Raw genomic sequence first — 19,968 nt, 5'->3', positions numbered from 1 at the left:
GGTGGCCAAAGTGTTGGAGCTTCAGCTTCAGCATCAATCCTTCCAATGAGTAATCAGGGTTGATTTCCTTTACAATTGACTGGTTTGATCTTCTTGCTGTCCAAGGGACTCTCAAGAGTCTTCTCCAGCACTACAATTCGAAAGCATCAATTCTTTGGTGCTCAGCCTTCTTTACGGTTCAATTCTGAAAGACCATTGCTTTGACTCTAGGGACCTTTGTCAACAAAGTGATGTCTTTGCTTTTTAATACACTGTCTAGGTTTGTCATAAGTTTGCTTCCAAGAAGCAAAATGTCTTCTGATTTCATGGCTGCAGTCACCATCCACAGTGATTTTGGAGCCCTAAAAGAGGAAATCTATCACTGCTTCCACCTTTTCCGCTCCTATTTTCAATAAAGTGATGAGACCAGATGCCATGATCTTAGTTTTTTTAATGTTGGGTTTTAAGCCAGCTTTTTAAAAAGAGCTTAAAACTTAATACAGTGCTATATACCAATTATGTCTCAAAACTGGAAGAAATAAAAGTAAAATATATATGAACACATAATAAAAATAAGAATAAAGTACTTAGGAATATATTTAACCAAGGGGGTGAAAGATCTGTATACTGAAAACTAATATTGATGAAAGAAATTGAAGAAGACTCCAATAAGTGTTAAGATACGGATTGAAAGAATTAATAATGTTAAAACACCCATAAAACTCAAACCAGTATACAGATTCAATGCAGTCTCTGTCAAAATTCCAAAGGTATTTTTCCCAGACATGGAACAAACTGTAAAAGACCTCAAATAGCTAAAGCAGTTTTGAGAAAGAACAAAGCTGGAGCCATCACACATCCTGATTTCAAACTATATTACAAAGCAATAGTAGTAGTCAAAAAACAGTATGGTTTCGTCATAAAAACAGACACATAGATCAATGGAACAGAACAGAATTCCAAAATAAAGTTGTGTATTTGTTTACTTAATTTGTGACAAAAGAACCAAAAACACTTAATCAGGAAAGGATAGTTTCTTCAGTAAATGTTATTGGGAGAACTGGGCAGCCACATGTAAAAGAATGAAACTTGACCACATTCTTACATTATACACAAAAATGAATATGAATTAAAAACTTGAACATAAGACCTGAAACCATAAAACTCCTAGAGAAAAACATTGCGTGTAAGCTCCTTGACATTGGTCTTGGCAATGATTTTTAGGAATTTGACACCTAAAGGAAAGGCAAGAAAAGCAAAAATAAACAAGTGGGACTACATCAAACTAAAAAGCTTCTGCACAGCAAAGAAAACCATCAATGAAATGAAAAGGCAATCTGTGGAATGGTAGAAAACATTTGCAAGTCATGTATCTGTTAAGAGGTTAATAGCCAAGATATGTAAAGAACTCATACAACTCAATAGTAAAAAAAAAAACAAAACTGATTTTAAATATGCAGAGCTAAATAGACACCATTTTTCCAAAGATTTACAAATGCCTGATAAGTACATGAAAAGATGCTCAACGTCACTAATTATCAGGGGGAAAAAAATTCAAAATCACTGCACCAAAATGACTATTGTCAGGAAGGTAACGTGTTGATGAAGATGTGGAGAAGAGGACACTTGTGCCCAGTTGGTGGGAATGCAAATTGGTGCAGCCACTGTGGAAAACACCATGGAGAGTCCTCAAAAAAATGAAAATTAGAACACTATATAATCTAGCAATGCTATTTCTTGATATATATCCAAAGGAAATGAAGATGGAGTATTGAGGTGCATGCACTCCCATGTTCATCTGAAGGTGATGTCTACTTGCTTAGTATAGTTACCAAGGCTTTTCAGAAAAGGAAATGAAACCAGAAACTTCACAGGTGGCCTGATTATGCTAATAGGAGAAATAAAGTAGTAAAATGATTATGATGAAATATGAGCTTCGTTAAGGGCCTTCCAGTTGAAAATTAAAAGGAAGAAGAAAAAATGAAAAGATCGTAAAAAGAGGTCTAAAAGGCAGGAATAATAACCTTACATTTGAAATGAGGGAAGAAAAATCTCTTTTATTTTCATTAAGTTATGTTATCTTCTGTTTTGAGACATTAGGATGAACTTCTGTCCCTTTAGATTGTATGTTTCTTTATTTGTTGGTGCCTAATGTTAGACTGCGGAGAAGGCAATGGCACCCCACTCCAGTACTCTTGCCTGGAAAATCCCATGGATGGAGAAGCCTGGTGGGCTGCAGTCCATGAGGTCATTAAGAGTCAGATACGACTGAGAGACTTCACTTTCATTTTTCACTTTCATGCATTGGAGAAGGAAATGGCAACCCACTCCAGTGTTCTTGCCTGGAGAATCCCAGGGACGGGGGAGCCTGGTGGGCTGCCGTCTATGGGGTCGCACAGAGTTGGACACAATTGAAGCGACTTAGCAGCAGCAGCAGTGTTAGACTGACAGAGATCATTGGTGCACATTTGTGCCCCATATGATACAAATCATATGTAATTTTTTGATCCTTTGCAGAGTCAGTTAACAAATGGATTGTTGTCCAGTCGCCCAGTCGTGTCCAACTCTTTGTGCCCCTATGGATTGCAGCACACCAGGCTTCCCTGTCCCTCACCATCTCCCAAAGTTTGCCCAAGTTCATGTCCATTGCATCAGTGATGCCACCCAGCCATCTCATCCTCTCTTCTTCTACTCAGTCTTTCCCATCATCGAGGACTTTTCCAGTGAGTCGGCTTTTCACATCAGACCAAAATGCTGGAGCTTTCATCATCAGTCCTCCCAATGGTTTCAGAGTTGATTTCCCTTAAGATTGACTGATTTGATCTCCTTGCTGTCCAAGGGACTTTCAGGAGTCTTCTCTAGCACCACAGTTCAAAGGCATCAATTCTTTGGCACTCTGCCTTCTTTACACCCAAAAGTGAAAAAGTGAAAGTCACTCAGTTGTGTCCAACTCTCTGTGACCCCGTGAACTGCAACCTGTCAGGCTCCTCTGTCCATGGATTTCTCCAGGCCAGAATACTGGAGGAGATTGCCATTCCCTTCTCCAGAAGATCTTCCCAACCCAGGGATCGAACCCAGGTCTCCTGCATTGCAGGCAGATTCTTTACTGTCCGAGCCACCAAGGAAGCCCTCTTTACACACAAAGATGGGCACAATAAAGGACAGAAACAGTAGAGACCTAGTAGATGCTGAAGAGACCAAGACGAAATGGAAAGAACACACAGAAGACCAAATATATTACCCTGTGATAAATTCCACTTTTTTTGTTTTTTAAACATTATTTTTTAATGTGCATTTATAATTTAGAAACTGGTAATGAGATAGTTTGAAAATACTTCATAGTTTTTAAATGAAAGGGTTATATACAGTACATTTAGAAGAGTAGCATTATATTTTATAATATTTAAGTGAATGTTTTAATCTTTCCTTAATTTTGCCTTTATACTTTTGCCAGCTTCTAGATTTAGATCATATCTTCCAAATAACTCACAGGCTTTTCAAGTATTTCTTCTCAGTTTTCTTTCAGAGTAGGTCAGTTCAGATTTTGTATCTGACTTGCAGATGGAAAATTTGAAGCACAGGAAAGTTAGGTAATTTACCAAAACTTTAATAATCAGTGGCAGAAGTTAAGTAAAAACCAAGGTCTTCCAAATTCTAGTCTGTTGCTCTACCTATCAGATGAACAAAAGGTTGAGAGGGGTCTATTATGTACTTTCCAGTTGGCTGGGGTTTTTTGAACATATAATCGGGCAATTTAATTTAAAAACTGTAATTATCATCTGGTGATTGAAATAACTTATCCAAAGTTTTTTTTTTTTTTTAAAGGTCAGTACAAACTCAGTAACTCATAAAATTCCCCAAACTAGTCTGTCTTACAAAGTGCCTGGCACTGCTGCATCTTATAGTACAGGATACTGGGATTAGTCCATAATGGGAATGCAGTTTAACCCCAGGAATTTTGCTCCGTTCCTTTTATTTAAATGTCAAAATGTTCTTAATGGCAAAGCTATTTCTTTCCCCTCAGAGTGTCTGAGTATTGATCTCTTAAACACAGTATTTAGGGAATGGTGTGAGCTATACTTAATTTGCTAACATATATTTAGTCCCAGGTCTTGGAAAGTCTCTGTAATCTGGAGTGACATTTTGCTGACTGATTTTAAAGTCTAAACGGGAGCTAAATATAGTGGCTACTATAAGAAAGTCGTTAGCTTGGGGAAAATGTTGTTGGAGAAAGCATGGGTCCATGGGGTCTCATGCGCTTGATCTAAGAAACCTATTAGTTTTAGCTCTTCTTGGGAAGAGGTTGTTTAGGAAATGGGATTTCTGTTAAGGGGAACCTGATAATCTTAGAAGTTTTCATCCCAGACTGGGAGCCCTGTACTGTGTACTAACTTGATAGACAAAGGCAAAATGAAATCAGTTGCCCACCTAGGGAGTGCCTCGGTATTGTACTGATAGCTGCAGGAGGCTGGGAGCTCACTCGTTTCCTTGAAAGATTTTTCTTTTCCCATTTGAGGCCTGAGTTTGCACCTCTGTGCTATGAGCAGTGTTCTCCGGGCTTAGAACTTCTGCTTGTAGCCCAGATGTCAGACGTAGACCCACTCTCTCCAGACTGGGTGTCTTGCGTGAATATGCAGAGAAGTCTATTCTTTCCATTTAGTGCCAGGAGCTCAGAAGTCAAAAGAAACATGAATTAAGGATCATTTAAAGGTGACTCTGAAAGCTGAAACTCCAGTACTTTGGCCACCTCATGCGAAGAGTTGACTCATTGGAAGACTGATGCTGGGAGGGATTGGGGGCAGGAGGAGAAGGGGACGACAGAGGATGAGATGGCTGGATGGCATCACTGACTTGATGGACGTGAGTCTCAGTGAACTCCGGGAGTTGGTGATGGACAGGGAGGCCTGGCGTGATGCGATTCATGGGGTCGCAAAGAGTCGGACACGACTGAGCGACTGAACTGAACTGAAAGGTAACTCAGGCTTTACAATTAGAGGCCCTGTTGACTCAGTTTTTGAAAGAAGATTGACAACATCTCAGTTCTCTGGTACAGCTTGTACCACATGGCTTGGTGGATGTTAGTTCCCTGACCAGGAATTGAACCTGGGCCACGACAGTGAGAGCACTGAGTCCTACCCACTGGACCACCTGGGAATCCCCTCTTAGAGCCTCTTCAGAGCTTCTTTCACTTCCCTTCAACTGATTTTTTTTTTTTTAACGTGTCAGTACTTGTAATGTTGTACACATCAAATTATAGGAAAAAGACAACTATAAACAAGACGCACACCTCTACTTCCATGAACAGCACACGGCATTACAGTAAGCCAAGTTTATATTCAACCATCAAATGCGGTTCTCCTATTAGTTCACTTTTTGATGGATCATTTAGAATGTCTTCAAATCCAATAGTCTCGTCGTTACCCCTCAAAATATCCAGTGAAAGGTTTGAGCTTGGAAGAAATGGAAGACGCTTAACCTGCTGCCCTGCTTTGAATTCCATCTGCAGTTTTAGTGATGCAGATAGACCCTGGATGTTTCTCAGTGTTGGAGAAGTTCACCTTATCTTGGTTGAGCTGGTAATTTTTTTCTGATAATTCAAGAGGATGACTGGGCAGAAGTTCATTTTTCACACAAGAAACCTTTTCAAAGAAGATCATGACTTTCAAAAGGTCCACTTGCTGACAAGCTCAGTAACTGGAATACTGTCCTTTAGCTGAGATCCAAGTCCTCTGACATTCATGTTCAACTTGTTCGACACACAAATTCTCACTCTGTTATGGTCAGCTGGCCCTGCCGTTCACTTCCGTTTCCCCTTCATCTGATTTTTAATAACCTTCATTTGGATGTGAATTCATATTACCTATTGCCATTTCAAAAACAATAATGCTCCAGGCTCTATGAAATTCTTTGCATTCAGTTGGTCAGGAATTAACACTGTCTCATAACAGATATGTGCAAAGCTATAATAAGCTTCCATCAGGTTATAGTTCCCTTTTAACTTACTGCTCCCCACCAAACCTGAACTAGCCAAATCATTCCCTTAATTAAATCCCCTAATTAGGATTCACCTAGGAAGAAAAGTGATGCATGTGGGATGATGATGTATATAAAGTGCAAAAGAGAATCTGTTCTTTCATTTCATGTATCCTGAAAAGTGATCTCCCTCAATAATTTGATTTTGTCTGGTAATATGTATTATAATGAGAATTATAAAACTACAATTGAAAATTTTTTTAATTCTCAGATTTTTGCACTGAGTGGCCAGCTGCATTAGACAGTGATGAGAAATGTGAGAAGCATTTTCCAATTGAAATTGACACAGCTGATTATATTTCATCAGGACCATCTATTCGAAACCCCAAAGCACGAGTAGTGACCTTACGGGTAAGAGTTATTTTTTAAAAAATAAGAATTATTATAACACTTTATTTTATAATAGTATTTTGTATGTGTGACTATAAAACTGATACATTTAGGCTTTCTAACAGTTTTCTTTATTAGAAACATATAATATTCTTAGAAATTAATATTTATATATATTTCTGATTATGTTCCTCAGATAACTTACTAAACTGAGAAGTCAGGTCAAAGGATATAGATCTTTTAAGGATTTTTTATATATATTGTGATAGTTATTTGATGATATAAAATTCCTCCAAATACAAAACCAGCAGATTGTGAGAAAGCCTGTATTTTTCTGTACTCTTACCAGATTAGATATTATTATTACCTGTTAGCTTGATAGGTAAAAATTTTATTTGAAATATGTATGTCTTTGAATTCAAATGAAGGTGAAAGTTTATTGCCCATTTTGATGCTGTATTGATCTCTTACAAACTTATTTTTTCTTTTTAATCGCAGCTTTATTGAGATAATTCACATACTATAGAATTCATCCTTTTAAAGTTTACAGCTCAGTGGTTTTTAGCATAGTCACAAATGTGCAACCATCACCACTACTTAACTCCAGAAATTTTCATCACCATAGAAAGGAAATCCCATACCCATTATCAGTCACTCCCTTTTCACCAGTGTTCTCCTATCAACTACTAATCTTACTTTCTTTCTTTGTGGATCTGCCTATTCTTGACATTTCATGTAAATGAATAATATAACATGTATGCTTTTGCTTAGTATAATGCTTTCAGTGTTTCATCTGTTATAGCATGTATCAGTTCTTCATTTCTTTTTATTGCCAAATAATAATTCATTTTATGGATACACCACAATTTTTTTTTTTTTTTTTATCCACTTGGGCTTCACTGGTGGCTCAGATAAAGATTCTACCTGCAATACTAGGAGAACTGGATTCGATCCCTGGGTCAGGAAGATCCCGTGGAGAAGGAAATGGCAACCCACTCCAGTGTTCTTGCATGGAGAATTCCATGGACAGAGGAGTCTGGGGGACTGCTACAGTCCATGGGCTTGCAAAGAATCAGACATAACTGAGCAATTAACACTTTCACTTCACTTTTATTTATCCACTTAAAAGTCAGTAGACATTTGAGTTGTTTAAACCAGGACCCAGTCAAACACAGTTGCATTTGCCTGTGATGTTATTTACGTCTTTTTAAATCTAGACCAGCAAAGGACCCCACTACTCCTTTTCCCACTCCCCGGCCTGCCACCCCCACCTTTACTAGACAAGTTAAAGAGACAGGCATTTTCTTCTGCAGCATCCCCTACCTTCTGCATTTGTCAATGCATCCTGATGTCATTTACCTTATTTTTCTGTATTTCATATAAACTGGAAGCTACATTTAAGGGGCTGATTAGGTTACAGTTAACTGTGACAACAGTATTTGAGAGACGTTGCTATGTATTTTATATTTCATTCCATGAGAAGGCACGTAAAGTCTGGTTACTATATTTTTAGTATGCTGAGATTGATCACATGGTTAAGAGACTGACAACACAGTCTTTCTCTAATGTGAGGTTATATATTTTCCATTTCCCTTGAACAGGTATGTGTAGATAGGTACGTTCAGCAAATTTTAATCAAATAAAATTGTATTCTTTTTGATATTCTCAAGTGTGTCCAAACTTTGGCCAGTAGGAGTCTAAGCTGATTCCTGTATCCTTTTTTTTTTTCACAATCCCATTATCATTCGAAAATTTCCTTGCCTTCTGACACAAGATGGCCCAGCCTCCTTTTATAGTGTATTTCGTATCTCAGACCTGCAATTAGCTATTTCTCTAGGAGCTCTGATACATTTTAGTCAACATTGATGTTTAGAGACCAAAATCTGAATGCCAGGACTTTTCAGTTGATTCTTTGGGTCATTTCTCAAGAAATAAATGATAATTAATGGTAGTTTTCATTTTTAACATCTTGTTTTTTGTTTTCCTTTGCATTAGTTTCTAAAATGTTTATGTAGTCCCTTGTGCTGCTCTAAAATGTGTGTGCCTCTAGTGTTTAGCCTTTAACTCTGAAATGGACCCCAATTTGAGACAGTAGTCCCTATTATGTTAACGACGTATCCTGTTCTTGCTGCTACTACTGCTAAGTCGCTTCAGTCGTGTCCGACTCTGTGCAGCCCCATAGACGGCAGCCCACTAGGCTCCTCTGTCCCTGGGATTCTCCAGGCACGAACACTGGAGTGGGTTGCCATTTCCTTCTCCAGTGCATGAAAGTGAAAAGTGAAAGTGACGTCGCTCAGTCGTGTCCCACCTTTAGCGACCCATGGACTGCAGCCTACCAGGCTCCTCCATCCGTGGGAGTTTCCAGGCAAGAGTACTGGAGTGGGTTGCCATTTCTTGTTCCTAGTTTACTAGTATTTTTGGAATGATCTCCTTTGAATTTTTTAAAGTAACGAGTTAATTTCTAGATTTTCAATTACTGAATCATTTCTGAGTCCTGATCAGTTTATGGTACATTATTCTTTTACTTTACCACTGACTGATTTGCTATTTTAATATTTTATTTAGCACCATTTGTCTTCATCTCACGTTGCTTTGGAGGAATATCAAAGCCCTGCTTCACTCACCAGGAACATGCCACATGCCAGTGCAGTTCCACATGTGGCCTAGTAACTCCTAAGTTAGTCCTGGAAACCCTTGTTTCTAGTACCCTGGTTTCTTGATGCACATGATGTATTTTTCTCACACAGCAGTCACAGACAGTTTTTTTTTAATTAAACTTTTACTTTTAGAATAGATTTACAGAGAGGTTTCAAGGATAGTACAGAGTTTGCTGTATGTCTCACCAAATATCTCCTGTTGTTAATGTCTTATGCTACTTTGGTACATTTGTTACAACTAATGAATGAATCACTATTGATACACTTTTAATTAAAAGTTCATGCTTTATTCAGATTCCCTTAGTTTTTATCTGATGTTCTTTTTTTTCTTTAGAATCCCATCCAGGGTACCACATTGCATTAGTCATCTTGTCTCCTTAGGCTCTTCTTGACTGATTATTTCTCAGAATTTCCTTGTTTTTGGTGACTTTGACAGTTTTGAGAAGTACCAGTTATGTATTTTGTGGAACATCCTTCAGTTTCGATTTGTTTGAATTAGTTTGATGTTTTTCTCACGGTTAGACTGTTCTGTGTTTTGGGGGAAAAAGCCTCAAGCAAAGTGGCATTCTCATAGCATCAGAGCAAGGGTGTAGGTTGCTCACTTGGTTTATCATTGGTGATGCAGCTTAGATCTTTCTCCACTTTAAAATTACTCTTTTTTTTCTTCCTTTCCATAGGATACCCTTTAGAAGGAAGTCACTCTGCATAGCCCACATTTATGGAAGTTATACTCCACCACCTTGAGGGAGAAAGATCACATAGATTATTTGGAATTCTTCTATGTGGGGAATTTGTCTGTTTTCCTCCATTTGTTTATTTATTCAATCATGTATTTATATCAGTGTGGACTCAGGGATATTTGTTTTATCCCTTGGATTTTGGTCCAGTAATACTTCGTTGTGTTGCTCAAATTGTTTTGGTTTTGGCAGTTGGACACTTATTCACTTGGCCCCTCTGTTCCTTGGCCGTGCCCCATCATTTGTGTTTTAAACACATCTTCATTTTTTGACACCACAAAATGCTCCTAGTTCATTTTAGATACTCCTGTCCCATTCCCAGAATCAGCCCTTTGTCCAGAGATCCCTTACTAATGTACTTTTGATTCACCTGTTCTGGAGGGTGACAGCCCACCTTTTTGAGGGTCTTTCCAGTACAAAAAGTTTCATTTTTGTACTCCATGTAATCTGTATTTTAAATTGAAAGACTCCAGTTTACTGCAAAAATACGCTGATAATCTGTGCAGCCATCTTTGCATTGTATGCTAACAAATAGACAAAATTTAATTTTTAGAAATTTTTTCAGTGTTATAGCCATAACTAACTAATAATTTTCTTTCTTTGAGTTTCAGTGTCAGGGTTATGAAATGAATTTTTGAAGCTTTTCAGCATTTTTTTAAATTCCCAGGATAGTTTAAGTGTCTAGCAATATAATTATCTATTTAGAGATACTGAAAATATAAAAATTACAAAAGATTTATTATATACACTTTATGAAACATAGATCGACAAAGGAAAACAGGAGAAGAACTTAAAATTCTGCTTTACTGATACCATTCCATGGGTTAACAGAGTGTCTATTATAGACTAATAATACCTCATACATTTTAAGAATGTAATAAATGTTACTTCTTTTAATAATAATGATAATAACAAAACACTGAGTTCTGTGTTTTATGGTAAAACCTCTGAACCCAGAGAAACCTAGAATCCTTTTTGCTGGCCGTACCATGGGGCTTATGGGGTCTTAGTTCCCTAACCAGAGATTGAACCTGGACCCACACCAGTCAGTGGAATCCTCACCTCTGGACCGCCGGGGAATTTCTAGGAAACTTAGACTCTAATTCATGTTTTGGGGGTTAATTTTTGTGGGCCTTAGTCTTAAGTACTAGAGTAAACATACAAGGTCCCTACTGGTTCTAAATCTGCTGATTTTGTTTCACATAAAAATAATCAGTGCTTTATTTAAAGTGTGCCTGCAGGCACCACTCACTGTATCCCATGGCCATCCCTGCCGATCTGCTCCTTGTCTCATGCCACCACACCACATCTTCCTCCGTCCCTTACACCCCCCTGCCTGACTCCTGGCTGCCCTTCGGAACTCTTTTCACTCCATCTGCTGGTAGTTGAGGTTCAGAGGTAGTGTCCAGACTGGTACTGTGGTCCAAGGGTAGAAGCAGGTGAAACGGTGAGACTAAAATGTGTAGACCAGCATGATTTAACGTAATATTGTGAAGATAATCAACTATTGTAAAATACTATTTAGAGATACTCAGATTTTTAAATTCAGGGAAGGAAAAGTTGGTATCATGTTTTGTGATAAGTCATAGAAGTAGTTCAGAATTTAAAGTAACATATTTGTGTAGGATTTTACTTTAAAAGTGCTTTCTTCTATTTAATCTCACTTACTCCTGACAAAACTTCTGTAAATTCTTTCTGTTTTATAAATGAGGAAACAGACAGGATGATCACCTGATTTGTTTAAAGTCATTTATCTGTTAAGTAGAAATCTAGACATGAAGTCCAGTTCTCGGGTTATGTGTTAATGCCATTGTTCTTTACCTAATTGCATATTCTTGTAAACAGAGAAAATATATCACACATTTAAACCTCTTTCAGTGTATGTCATTCTAAGTGGACTTTTGAAGATACACACCTATTACTGCAACCACCTCTGATTTGAAATGTCAACAGTGTTTGGAGCATAATGTTAATAGTTTAATACTGACCCTTTAAAATATAGTAACTTGTAAAAAAAAGGTCTAAGGATTCTTTTGAATTTTGGAAAAAGAATGACAAATAAATGTCAGTCAACTTCAAAGTAAGAGTTTTAGTCCAGGTTAAAGACTACAATTTTGCAGTGCCTTTGAGTGCTAGTAGGTGGCGGGAGTGTACCACACAGCTGCTTCTGCAGTATTTATGAGTTTCTGGCATAAGACCCTATATAACTTTTGACCATTAAAATGTTAATGTGAACATGAGTTTTAAAGCAGTTGTCACAGTAATGATCAGCATTGCTGCCAATTTTTGTTTTTGACTTTCTCACATTAGAAACTAGAAACACAAATTTTTTAATGGTAAATTTTTTAAATTATTGTTAAATATGTTGAATTTTATTGAATGAGTTTTAAAAGTGAAAAATCACTACGTTCTCAGTAGCTGATGTAAAAGCTGTTTCTTTCTCTGTACTATATCTGTGTGGATGCATATATTTTCATAATAATAATCAAAATGTAGGTATATTTTTGCTTTTCTTATAGGTAATTCTCCATAATGCTAGCGATCAGAGTCATCATAAAACTAACATTTTATCCCTCAGACTAATAACCTGATTGTTAGAATAAATTCTTTTCAGAAGACTAGTAATTTTGCATTGCCTACACCATATGATCATCCTCTGGGATTAATATTTAATTGTCATTGTTCTTACTAACGGTCTTTGCATTCATATTTATTTATTTCCTATTTTCTCTAATCCAAATAAAAATTCACTGTGCTTAAAAAAGAAACAACATATCCTCCCTTTTTAAAATGTATGATTTCGTTTAGCTGATATATATTATGTGCTTTTCAGGTGCTAGGTCATTGCCAGGAACAAGACTGATACTGTTCTTACTCTCAGGAGTTTGTGGTCTAGTGGGAAAAATGGGAAAATAAGTAAGCTCTTACGCTACAGTTGTCTTGAGAGAAATGCTGGGTTATTGAAGCTAGAAAGAAGAAATATGTGGGATTTCAAAATCTTACTTAGCCTTTTACTTCATATAGTTTTAATTCTTACATATGCTTAATGCTCTCCATGGAAAGATGATCTTTAGTTTACCTCACTTGACTGTATTCTAGCCTGTAACCTGTTTTCCTGGATCAAGCCTGTTTGTCTCTGGATAATACCTTTCAGCCAAGGCCATAATTCTCTGCAAATTAAAAAGTATGCTCATTTAGCCCAGCATTTCCCAAAATATGTTTTAAGAAAGACTAAGTTCATGAATTATCCCTTGAAAAGTGGAATCACGAGTTGAATAAATTTGAAAATTATTACATCACCATCCTGCATCTTGAAATTTCAGAATGCTGTTTAACATTTTGCTTTGTATAAGAAATCCTGCCGTGAAGAACCCAATTTAATTCAGCATTTCCTAAATAGATTCAATAGAGAGAGCCTTTTTAATGAAGTAAATTCTTTTAAAATTCTTTTTAGCAGCTTGCGGGACTAGCATTTTGAGAGATGTTGAACTGAATCATTTCAAATATTTTGACCCCTCATGGTGCTTTATTCTGGCTTCCTTGAGATATCTGCAGCTCTTAAAATAAATGCCCCTAAACTGTTGCAGTGATATGGGTCTCATACTTGCATGGTAGGAGTCCTTAAAGCCTGTATGTTTCATCCATGTATTTTTATTAAAAAATTTTTTTTTCATCCATTTATTTTTAAAAACAGCTTTACTAACACTTATTGAGTTGAATTCTACTAGTTACTGCTACTCATAAGCACTGTAATTTCATCCAAGAGACATGTCATTAATTCTTTTAGGAAAGATACTTATGCCCAGAACGTTCAAAGAACTCCCAGTTTGCTCCCATTTTTTTTTTTTTTTTCCCGTGAATAGGATCGGGCTTCATGATACTTGTGAATTGATAACTCTGTATACAAAGGCTTTTGAAAAGGTTTCTTTTTTAATGTTAGTATAGATAATATTGCCACTGTTTTTTTTCATTTAAAGTATATAATTTTTTTCAAAATTTTTTCATGTATTTTTAAGGTTAAACTTTCCAGTTTGAATTTAGATGATCATGCAAAGAAGAAACTTATTAAACTAGTGGGAGATCGATACTGCAAGAGCACAGATGTGCTTACCATCAAGACAGACAGGTAAAGAATAGTTCAGTGTATCATCACATGTGTTGCTTTATTGTCCTCCAGTCCCCTGGCAGGCCTGATATTAACCTCTTAGGTCAGAGAAGCTGTCTCATTCATTTTTTAATATCCTCACACTAGCCTCCTATTGATGTGATCTTTGTGTTCAAGGAGAGGCTTGTGTAGCTGAGTTAAATTATTGTTATTTTTAATATATTTGTGCATGTAAAACTCAGGGAAGATGTTAGAAGGAAACAAAGTATAATTTGCCAGTGATTAATGCTTAAACAGCTTTCTGCAAAATCAAAGTATAGAAATCTTATATTTTAAAATCAAGATTATTAAATGTAGAAATTTAATGTATCAGGGCATTTTTGTAAATAAGCACAATTTCAGTGCTAGCATAGAAGTTTGTAAAAGCAGTATTTATTGTATATGAATTTATAAATTAGATCATTTGAGGTAAAGCAAGGCTGTTGGTATGTTTTTGCTAAATGATTATTTTATTTCTAGAATTATACTTTGGTTGTTTCTAAATTAGGTCAAAATACAAAGAAAAGCAAATGGCAGATATCCTCTCTCTCTCCTTATCCTAGTTTCAAAGCATTGGAAGGTGTCAGTATCAATTAGTTTTTTTTTTAATTTATTTTTAATTGAATGATAATTGTTTTACAATATTATATTGGTTTCTATCATATATCAGCATGAACCAGCCATATCAGTTAGGTTTTATGTCTTGCTTCTTAGTGGTATAGAGAAGTGGCCTGACATTCAGAGGTAGCAACTATGGGGGTGGAAAAAGCTCAGGGAGAAATAGATTTGAAATATTAATACATTAATAATATGTTCTTGCTAGCTTCAGAGAACATAAAATAGCACTGTGTTTTTAGTCTTTGCAATTTAAAAAATACCTTTAAAATGTTACTGTTAAATAAATTTATATTAAAAAAAGTTAGAAATTCTTTAAAGTTTCTGATAATGTTGCTTTTTTCCCCTAAGTTTACAAGTGTCAGAGTATAAATATGTTTTTCCATAACAACTGTGTAGAAAACTGTTAAACCAAATACAAAATAAACAGGGTACAATTGAAGTCAACTGTCATATGATAGTTATGTTGAAAGAAATTAGAATTAATTACTTCCGTTTCTCTACTACTTTTGTAGCCTAAAAGCTAATGCCAGCTCATATTCATGTAGATGTTTATCTAATATTGGGCCATTAGTTCCATTTTAAATATGACAGCATAAAAATACAGCATTGTAAAAAAAAAAAAAAATACAGCATTGTGTAGTGTAGCTCATTTTTAAAAGAATCAGCTCTGGGGAGATCAGGATGAACTTCTAGATTACCATCTGTCTCTGTATTCTTTAAAGAAACACAGCAGATATGTTCCTGTAATTGCAGACTCGTAGCCCTGAGATCATGAAAGGCGCTTGGGTTTGACACAGTCATAGTAAAAATAGTGTAAAGCTATAACTTTGTTAGTAATGAAAGCGAAGAGATCCTCTTAAATAAAAGTAAAAATAGCATCAGTTTTCAGTGTCCTCAAATCATAAAGTACATAGATAATTCTTATTCCAAGGACAGAATTTTCTTAAGGCAGATAGGGAATCCCTGAATATAAGTTATCCTTTGTATTTAGTATTTGTGTACTTTGCAAATTATTCTGTATACTGAAAGTTTACCATTTTGACTTCTGTCCTCTCTCTTTTAAAGGTGCCCTTTAAAGAGACAGAATTATGATTATGCAATGTATCTACTAACAGTTTTATACCATGAGTCTTGGGTAAGTGACTGTAGAATGAGTGTTTAATAATTTTGTCATTGTAATTTGAGAGATGTTAGCCTTTTAAAACAGTCTGTGTATCCAGCATTCAGTTGAGAGTTTAATGAACTGCTATTTAAGGTAAGGACATGTAAAATGTTTTAAGGTAACGTCTACTGATATTGAAAGTGAGGATCTTGAAATATATTATGCAGTCCATCTCAGGACCTTCAGAAATCAGATGACCAAAATGCCTTAAGTTCAGGTTCTGGCTTAGGCTAAAAAAATGAAAAATTTTTTATTTTTTTTTTTAATTTGTTTGACTTTGGGTGAAAGTTGTCAAAGTTATGGAAGGGAGATCACATCTATATTACTTGAAACTACATAATTCATCCTGTTATTCAAGTAAACTACAAAACAAATCTCTAAAACTTTATAGAAAGTACGTTAAATGTTTATTAAAATTTTAGGTAACATGTAGTCTTTCATGTGAACTTTTCACTGGTATACATTAGGGGCAGTTAGGGCAGTTAATTATTGAAACAGTATAAAAACAGTCTGGTATCTGATTTTGTTGAGTTGTATAAGTATGCATATAAGGAAGATTTTGCTATGTGTGAGCATCAACTCATTTAAAGTTGGTAACTAATATATTTAGGTAACTCACAGTTTTATATGCTTTAAAATTAAAATAATTTTAGATATGCACATAAATGTAACTTTTTGAAGCTTGCCCAGCATAGACATGGGACTTACTGCATTTCATGTTAGGAACTCATGAAAGAATGGAAGTAGGTGGAGAAAGTCACTCTCTTTAGATGTTCAAAGGACTTCATATGAAAAAAGAGATCTGTTTTTCATGACTTTTACGGATACAACAAAGTAGAAACGATAATGATTTATTTACTGAGTGAAAGCTCTGTACAGGATTCATCTGAAGATGGAGTGGGCTGCTTTCATAGGTAAAAAATGTTTCATCCACTGGTTGCTTATTGCGTGTGTGGGTGTAGGGGTGTGTGTATCACTCAGTTGTCTCGAACTCTGCAAACTGTAGCCCACCAGGCTCTGTCTGTGGGATTTTTCAGTCAAGAATACTGGAGTGGGTTGCTTCCTTCTCTAGGAGTGGTTGCTTAGTGGGGATATAGTAAAAGGAGCATACTCTTCAGATGTTAGTTGCTTTAGATGGTCTTTGGAGTCTCCTTTCATCTCTGTGTAATTCTGTGAACACATACAGCTACTCTTATTGCAGAGTTCATTGATGTTAATCATAAAACAGCACAAGAGGGTGAGTGAAAAATAAAAAATAAAATAAAACTTTGTTGCAAATTTAGTAAAAGGACAAAAAGTAGCTGGTAGCTCTTTGCTTTTGAGCTGTTCTAATTACAGTTCATCTTGTTTTCTAGTTCCTGGCTTCAGGAACATTATAATAGCAGTTAATCTGTTTCCTGTCAACTGATTATATAAATACATTTGGCTTGAGATAATTAAGTTCCCTTTTGAACCAACAACATGGCTGAATTAGCTTCAGCTCTATGGCCACCACTTAAAGAGTTAATACCAAACAATAAAAGCTGACCAGTTTTGAGTCTCTTATTTTGCCAGCAGTCTGTAAAATGAATTTGCCCCAAAGGAAATGACAGGCATAAATAAATTCAGTTAAAGTTGACTTACTGGATTCTTTCTGTGGTTCCATGACATAAAATCCAAACAAATTTGTATTCTGGATTCACGTAAGGAGCTTTTGATCTTAATGCTAATTACTTTGATGGCAGAATAACTACCCACATACAACTGTCCTAAACAGATATAATTAAATAAATCCTATATTAAACTTGGCTCTTGATCCTTTCTAAACAAGTACCATCAGTGAAGAAGCTTTAAGAGAATGCAGATGAGCCGTGAAATTTTGCAGAGCTGGTGGAACAGAATTTTTATTGAATTGAAACTTTTTTTTCCTTCACCAGCATGGAATTCATACTTGAAATTGATGTTACCACCTGGTATTTAATCAAATATTTAGAGAGCCCCTTTTAATCCATTCCTTTATTTTTAAGGCTAGTTTCAGAGCATTTAATACCTAAAAGCTAAGCTCCATGGAGGTTACCTCTAAGTAGCATTGAGAGAAAGTAGTTGGTATTTTTATGTAACATGGTACTGAAACTTCTCTAAAAAGGTATTTGTCTAGACTTCAGTAAAAGGAAGTTACTGTTGTGTGCTATTCAAAACAGTTAACTGTATAGAAGTATCAAAGTAGAACTTGTTGCTCTAAAACAGTAAAATGGGTTTATTGAGGAACAGCACAGAATTACCGTTTGGGAAATGTAATCTGTGGTGAACCATAGGTAAGTCCAAGGGGCTTCCCAGGTGGTGCTAGCAATAAAGAACCCGCCTGCCAGGGCCGGAGACTTAAAGGACACGGATTCGATCCCTGGGTTGGGAAAATCCCCTGGAGAAGGACATGGCAACCCATTCCAGGAATCTTGCCTGGAGAATTCCATGGACAGAGGAGCCTGGTGGTCCATAGGGTCACAAAGAGTTGGACATGACTGAGTGACTTCACACACTTAAGTCCAAAGACAAAGGGGAGCATGCTTTTATAGGGAAAAGGAGAGAGTTGAGAGGGGCTGTTCTAAATGAAAGTCCTAGGGAGGAAAGTAGGAGTTTGGGGTGGTGGTAACTTTTTTCATTTATGGAGCTGAGAGGTTTCTCATTGCCTGGGCTCTTGCTGTGCAGAGTTCTGCTTCCAGCGAGGCATGTAGGTGAAGGTCACTGCATGCAAATAATGGAGTGTGAGAATATGTGAGAACTCCCTCTACAAGCCATTCCCAACTCTAATTTTAATTGAGGTTTTCTGTATTAATTTTTGTATTCAAAAAGCATAGACTTCAGGCACAGAGTCTTAGTAATGCTTCAAAGAATGATTATTGCATGCTAAGGTGATGAGAAACAGAAATACATTAAATCATTTATCCTTAAGCAGTTCAAAGAAAGAAAGAGACTTGTAGTTTGGGTTAATATTTCAGTATTACACGTTGTTAGCATAGAAGTGAATTAACTTTTAATCTTTAGAACCATTCAAATTTGAATTTGAATCTCATTTCTTGTTACTTGACTCAGTGGGTAAAGAATCCATCTGTGATGCAGGAGACTTGAGTTCAGGTCCTGAGTTGGGAGGATCCCCTAGAGGAGGGCAGGGCAACCCACCCTAGTAGTCTTGCCAGGAGAATCCCATGGACAAGAGGAGCCTGGCAGGTTACCGTTCATGGGGTTAAAAAGAGACAGACACAGCTGAAGCAACTGAGCACACGCTCATGAACCTGCTACCTGTGTAGCCTTGGCCAGCCATTTAATGTTTGAGGCTCAGATTTCTTTGAGGGGCTTTTGGATGGATCAGGGAGAATTTATGTGAAATGTCTGGTGAATAGTGGGTGCTCATTAAATGGTGGCTATTATTATTGCCGTTAACTACTAGAATGAAGGAAGATGTGTTTTAGAATTTCAAATTCATTCATTCCCAGTTTCTGTGCATAGCTCACATTTAACTTGACAAAGACTTTATACAGATGAAGTCAGATCTATGTCCTATTGTATTTGAATTTTTAGAACTTGTATCTGACTCAGGTTCTGACACAACTGATAATAACAAAAGCTTCCTAAATGTTAACTTTGTTGCATGTTATTCTTAAAACCTTCCACAAGTGATTTGGTTAAGAAATGATTGAATGAAGCATTTTACAAAGTGACTTGCACAAAAGATAGACTTGCTTCAGAAAATGTAGATATCTAAAACTAGATTGAAAGGGTTCTTGAATGATTTTGATACTTAATTACTCAAGATTGGCTTTTAAAATTGAATTTTGGACTGTCTTATTTGGACTGCATGATCATCTTGTTGCCAGTCAGGAATGTATCTAGGTTTGTAACAAAGTGGTTCTGAAAAGTCACATAACAAAATGGATAAAAGGGATAATTTTACAAAGAGTTTATTTTTAAAGGGGACTTTATTATAAGTATTTCTGGGAAAAGGGCTTCCCTGGTGGCTTAGAGGTTAAAGCGTCTGTCTGCAATGCGGAGACCCCGGTTTGATCCCTGGGTCAGGAACATCCCCTGGAGAAGGAAATGGCTACCCACTCCAGTATTCTTGCCTGGAGAGTCCCATGGAGGAAGGAGCCTGGTAGGCTACAGTCCACAGGGTTGCAAAGAGTTGGACACGGCTGAGCTACTTCACTTTCACTTTCACTTTCTGGTAAAAATAATGAATCCTTTTGCAGAGCGATAATCGCCATTTAATCTGGTGGTTGATGAATTCATTGTGATCTTTCATGTGTTTTCACGTACATATACATTTCCAGTTTA

At 36.4% G+C, this 19,968-nt stretch overlaps 1 protein-coding gene and 1 pseudogene across 1 annotated transcript in view; one reads left to right on the top strand and one right to left on the bottom strand.

Annotated features, from left to right (window-relative positions):
* The window catches only part of MRPS35 (mitochondrial ribosomal protein S35), a 44,383-nt gene that overhangs the window by 12,048 nt on the left and 12,367 nt on the right, over positions 1–19,968 (top strand). Inside the window, exons 5-7 of the mRNA XM_019961408.2 lie at positions 6,224–6,363; positions 13,753–13,862; positions 15,564–15,633. Of these exons, the coding sequence (XP_019816967.2) occupies positions 6,224–6,363; positions 13,753–13,862; positions 15,564–15,633 (320 nt within the window). The remainder of the gene's footprint in view (positions 1–6,223; positions 6,364–13,752; positions 13,863–15,563; positions 15,634–19,968) is intronic.
* Positions 5,242–5,719, bottom strand: LOC109559567 (proteasome maturation protein pseudogene; annotated as a pseudogene).

This window comes from Bos indicus, chromosome 5, assembly GCF_029378745.1.
Source record: "Bos indicus isolate NIAB-ARS_2022 breed Sahiwal x Tharparkar chromosome 5, NIAB-ARS_B.indTharparkar_mat_pri_1.0, whole genome shotgun sequence".
In the NCBI taxonomy this organism is placed as follows: Eukaryota; Metazoa; Chordata; class Mammalia; order Artiodactyla; family Bovidae; genus Bos; species Bos indicus.
This window is presented reverse-complemented; position numbering and strand designations above follow the sequence as displayed.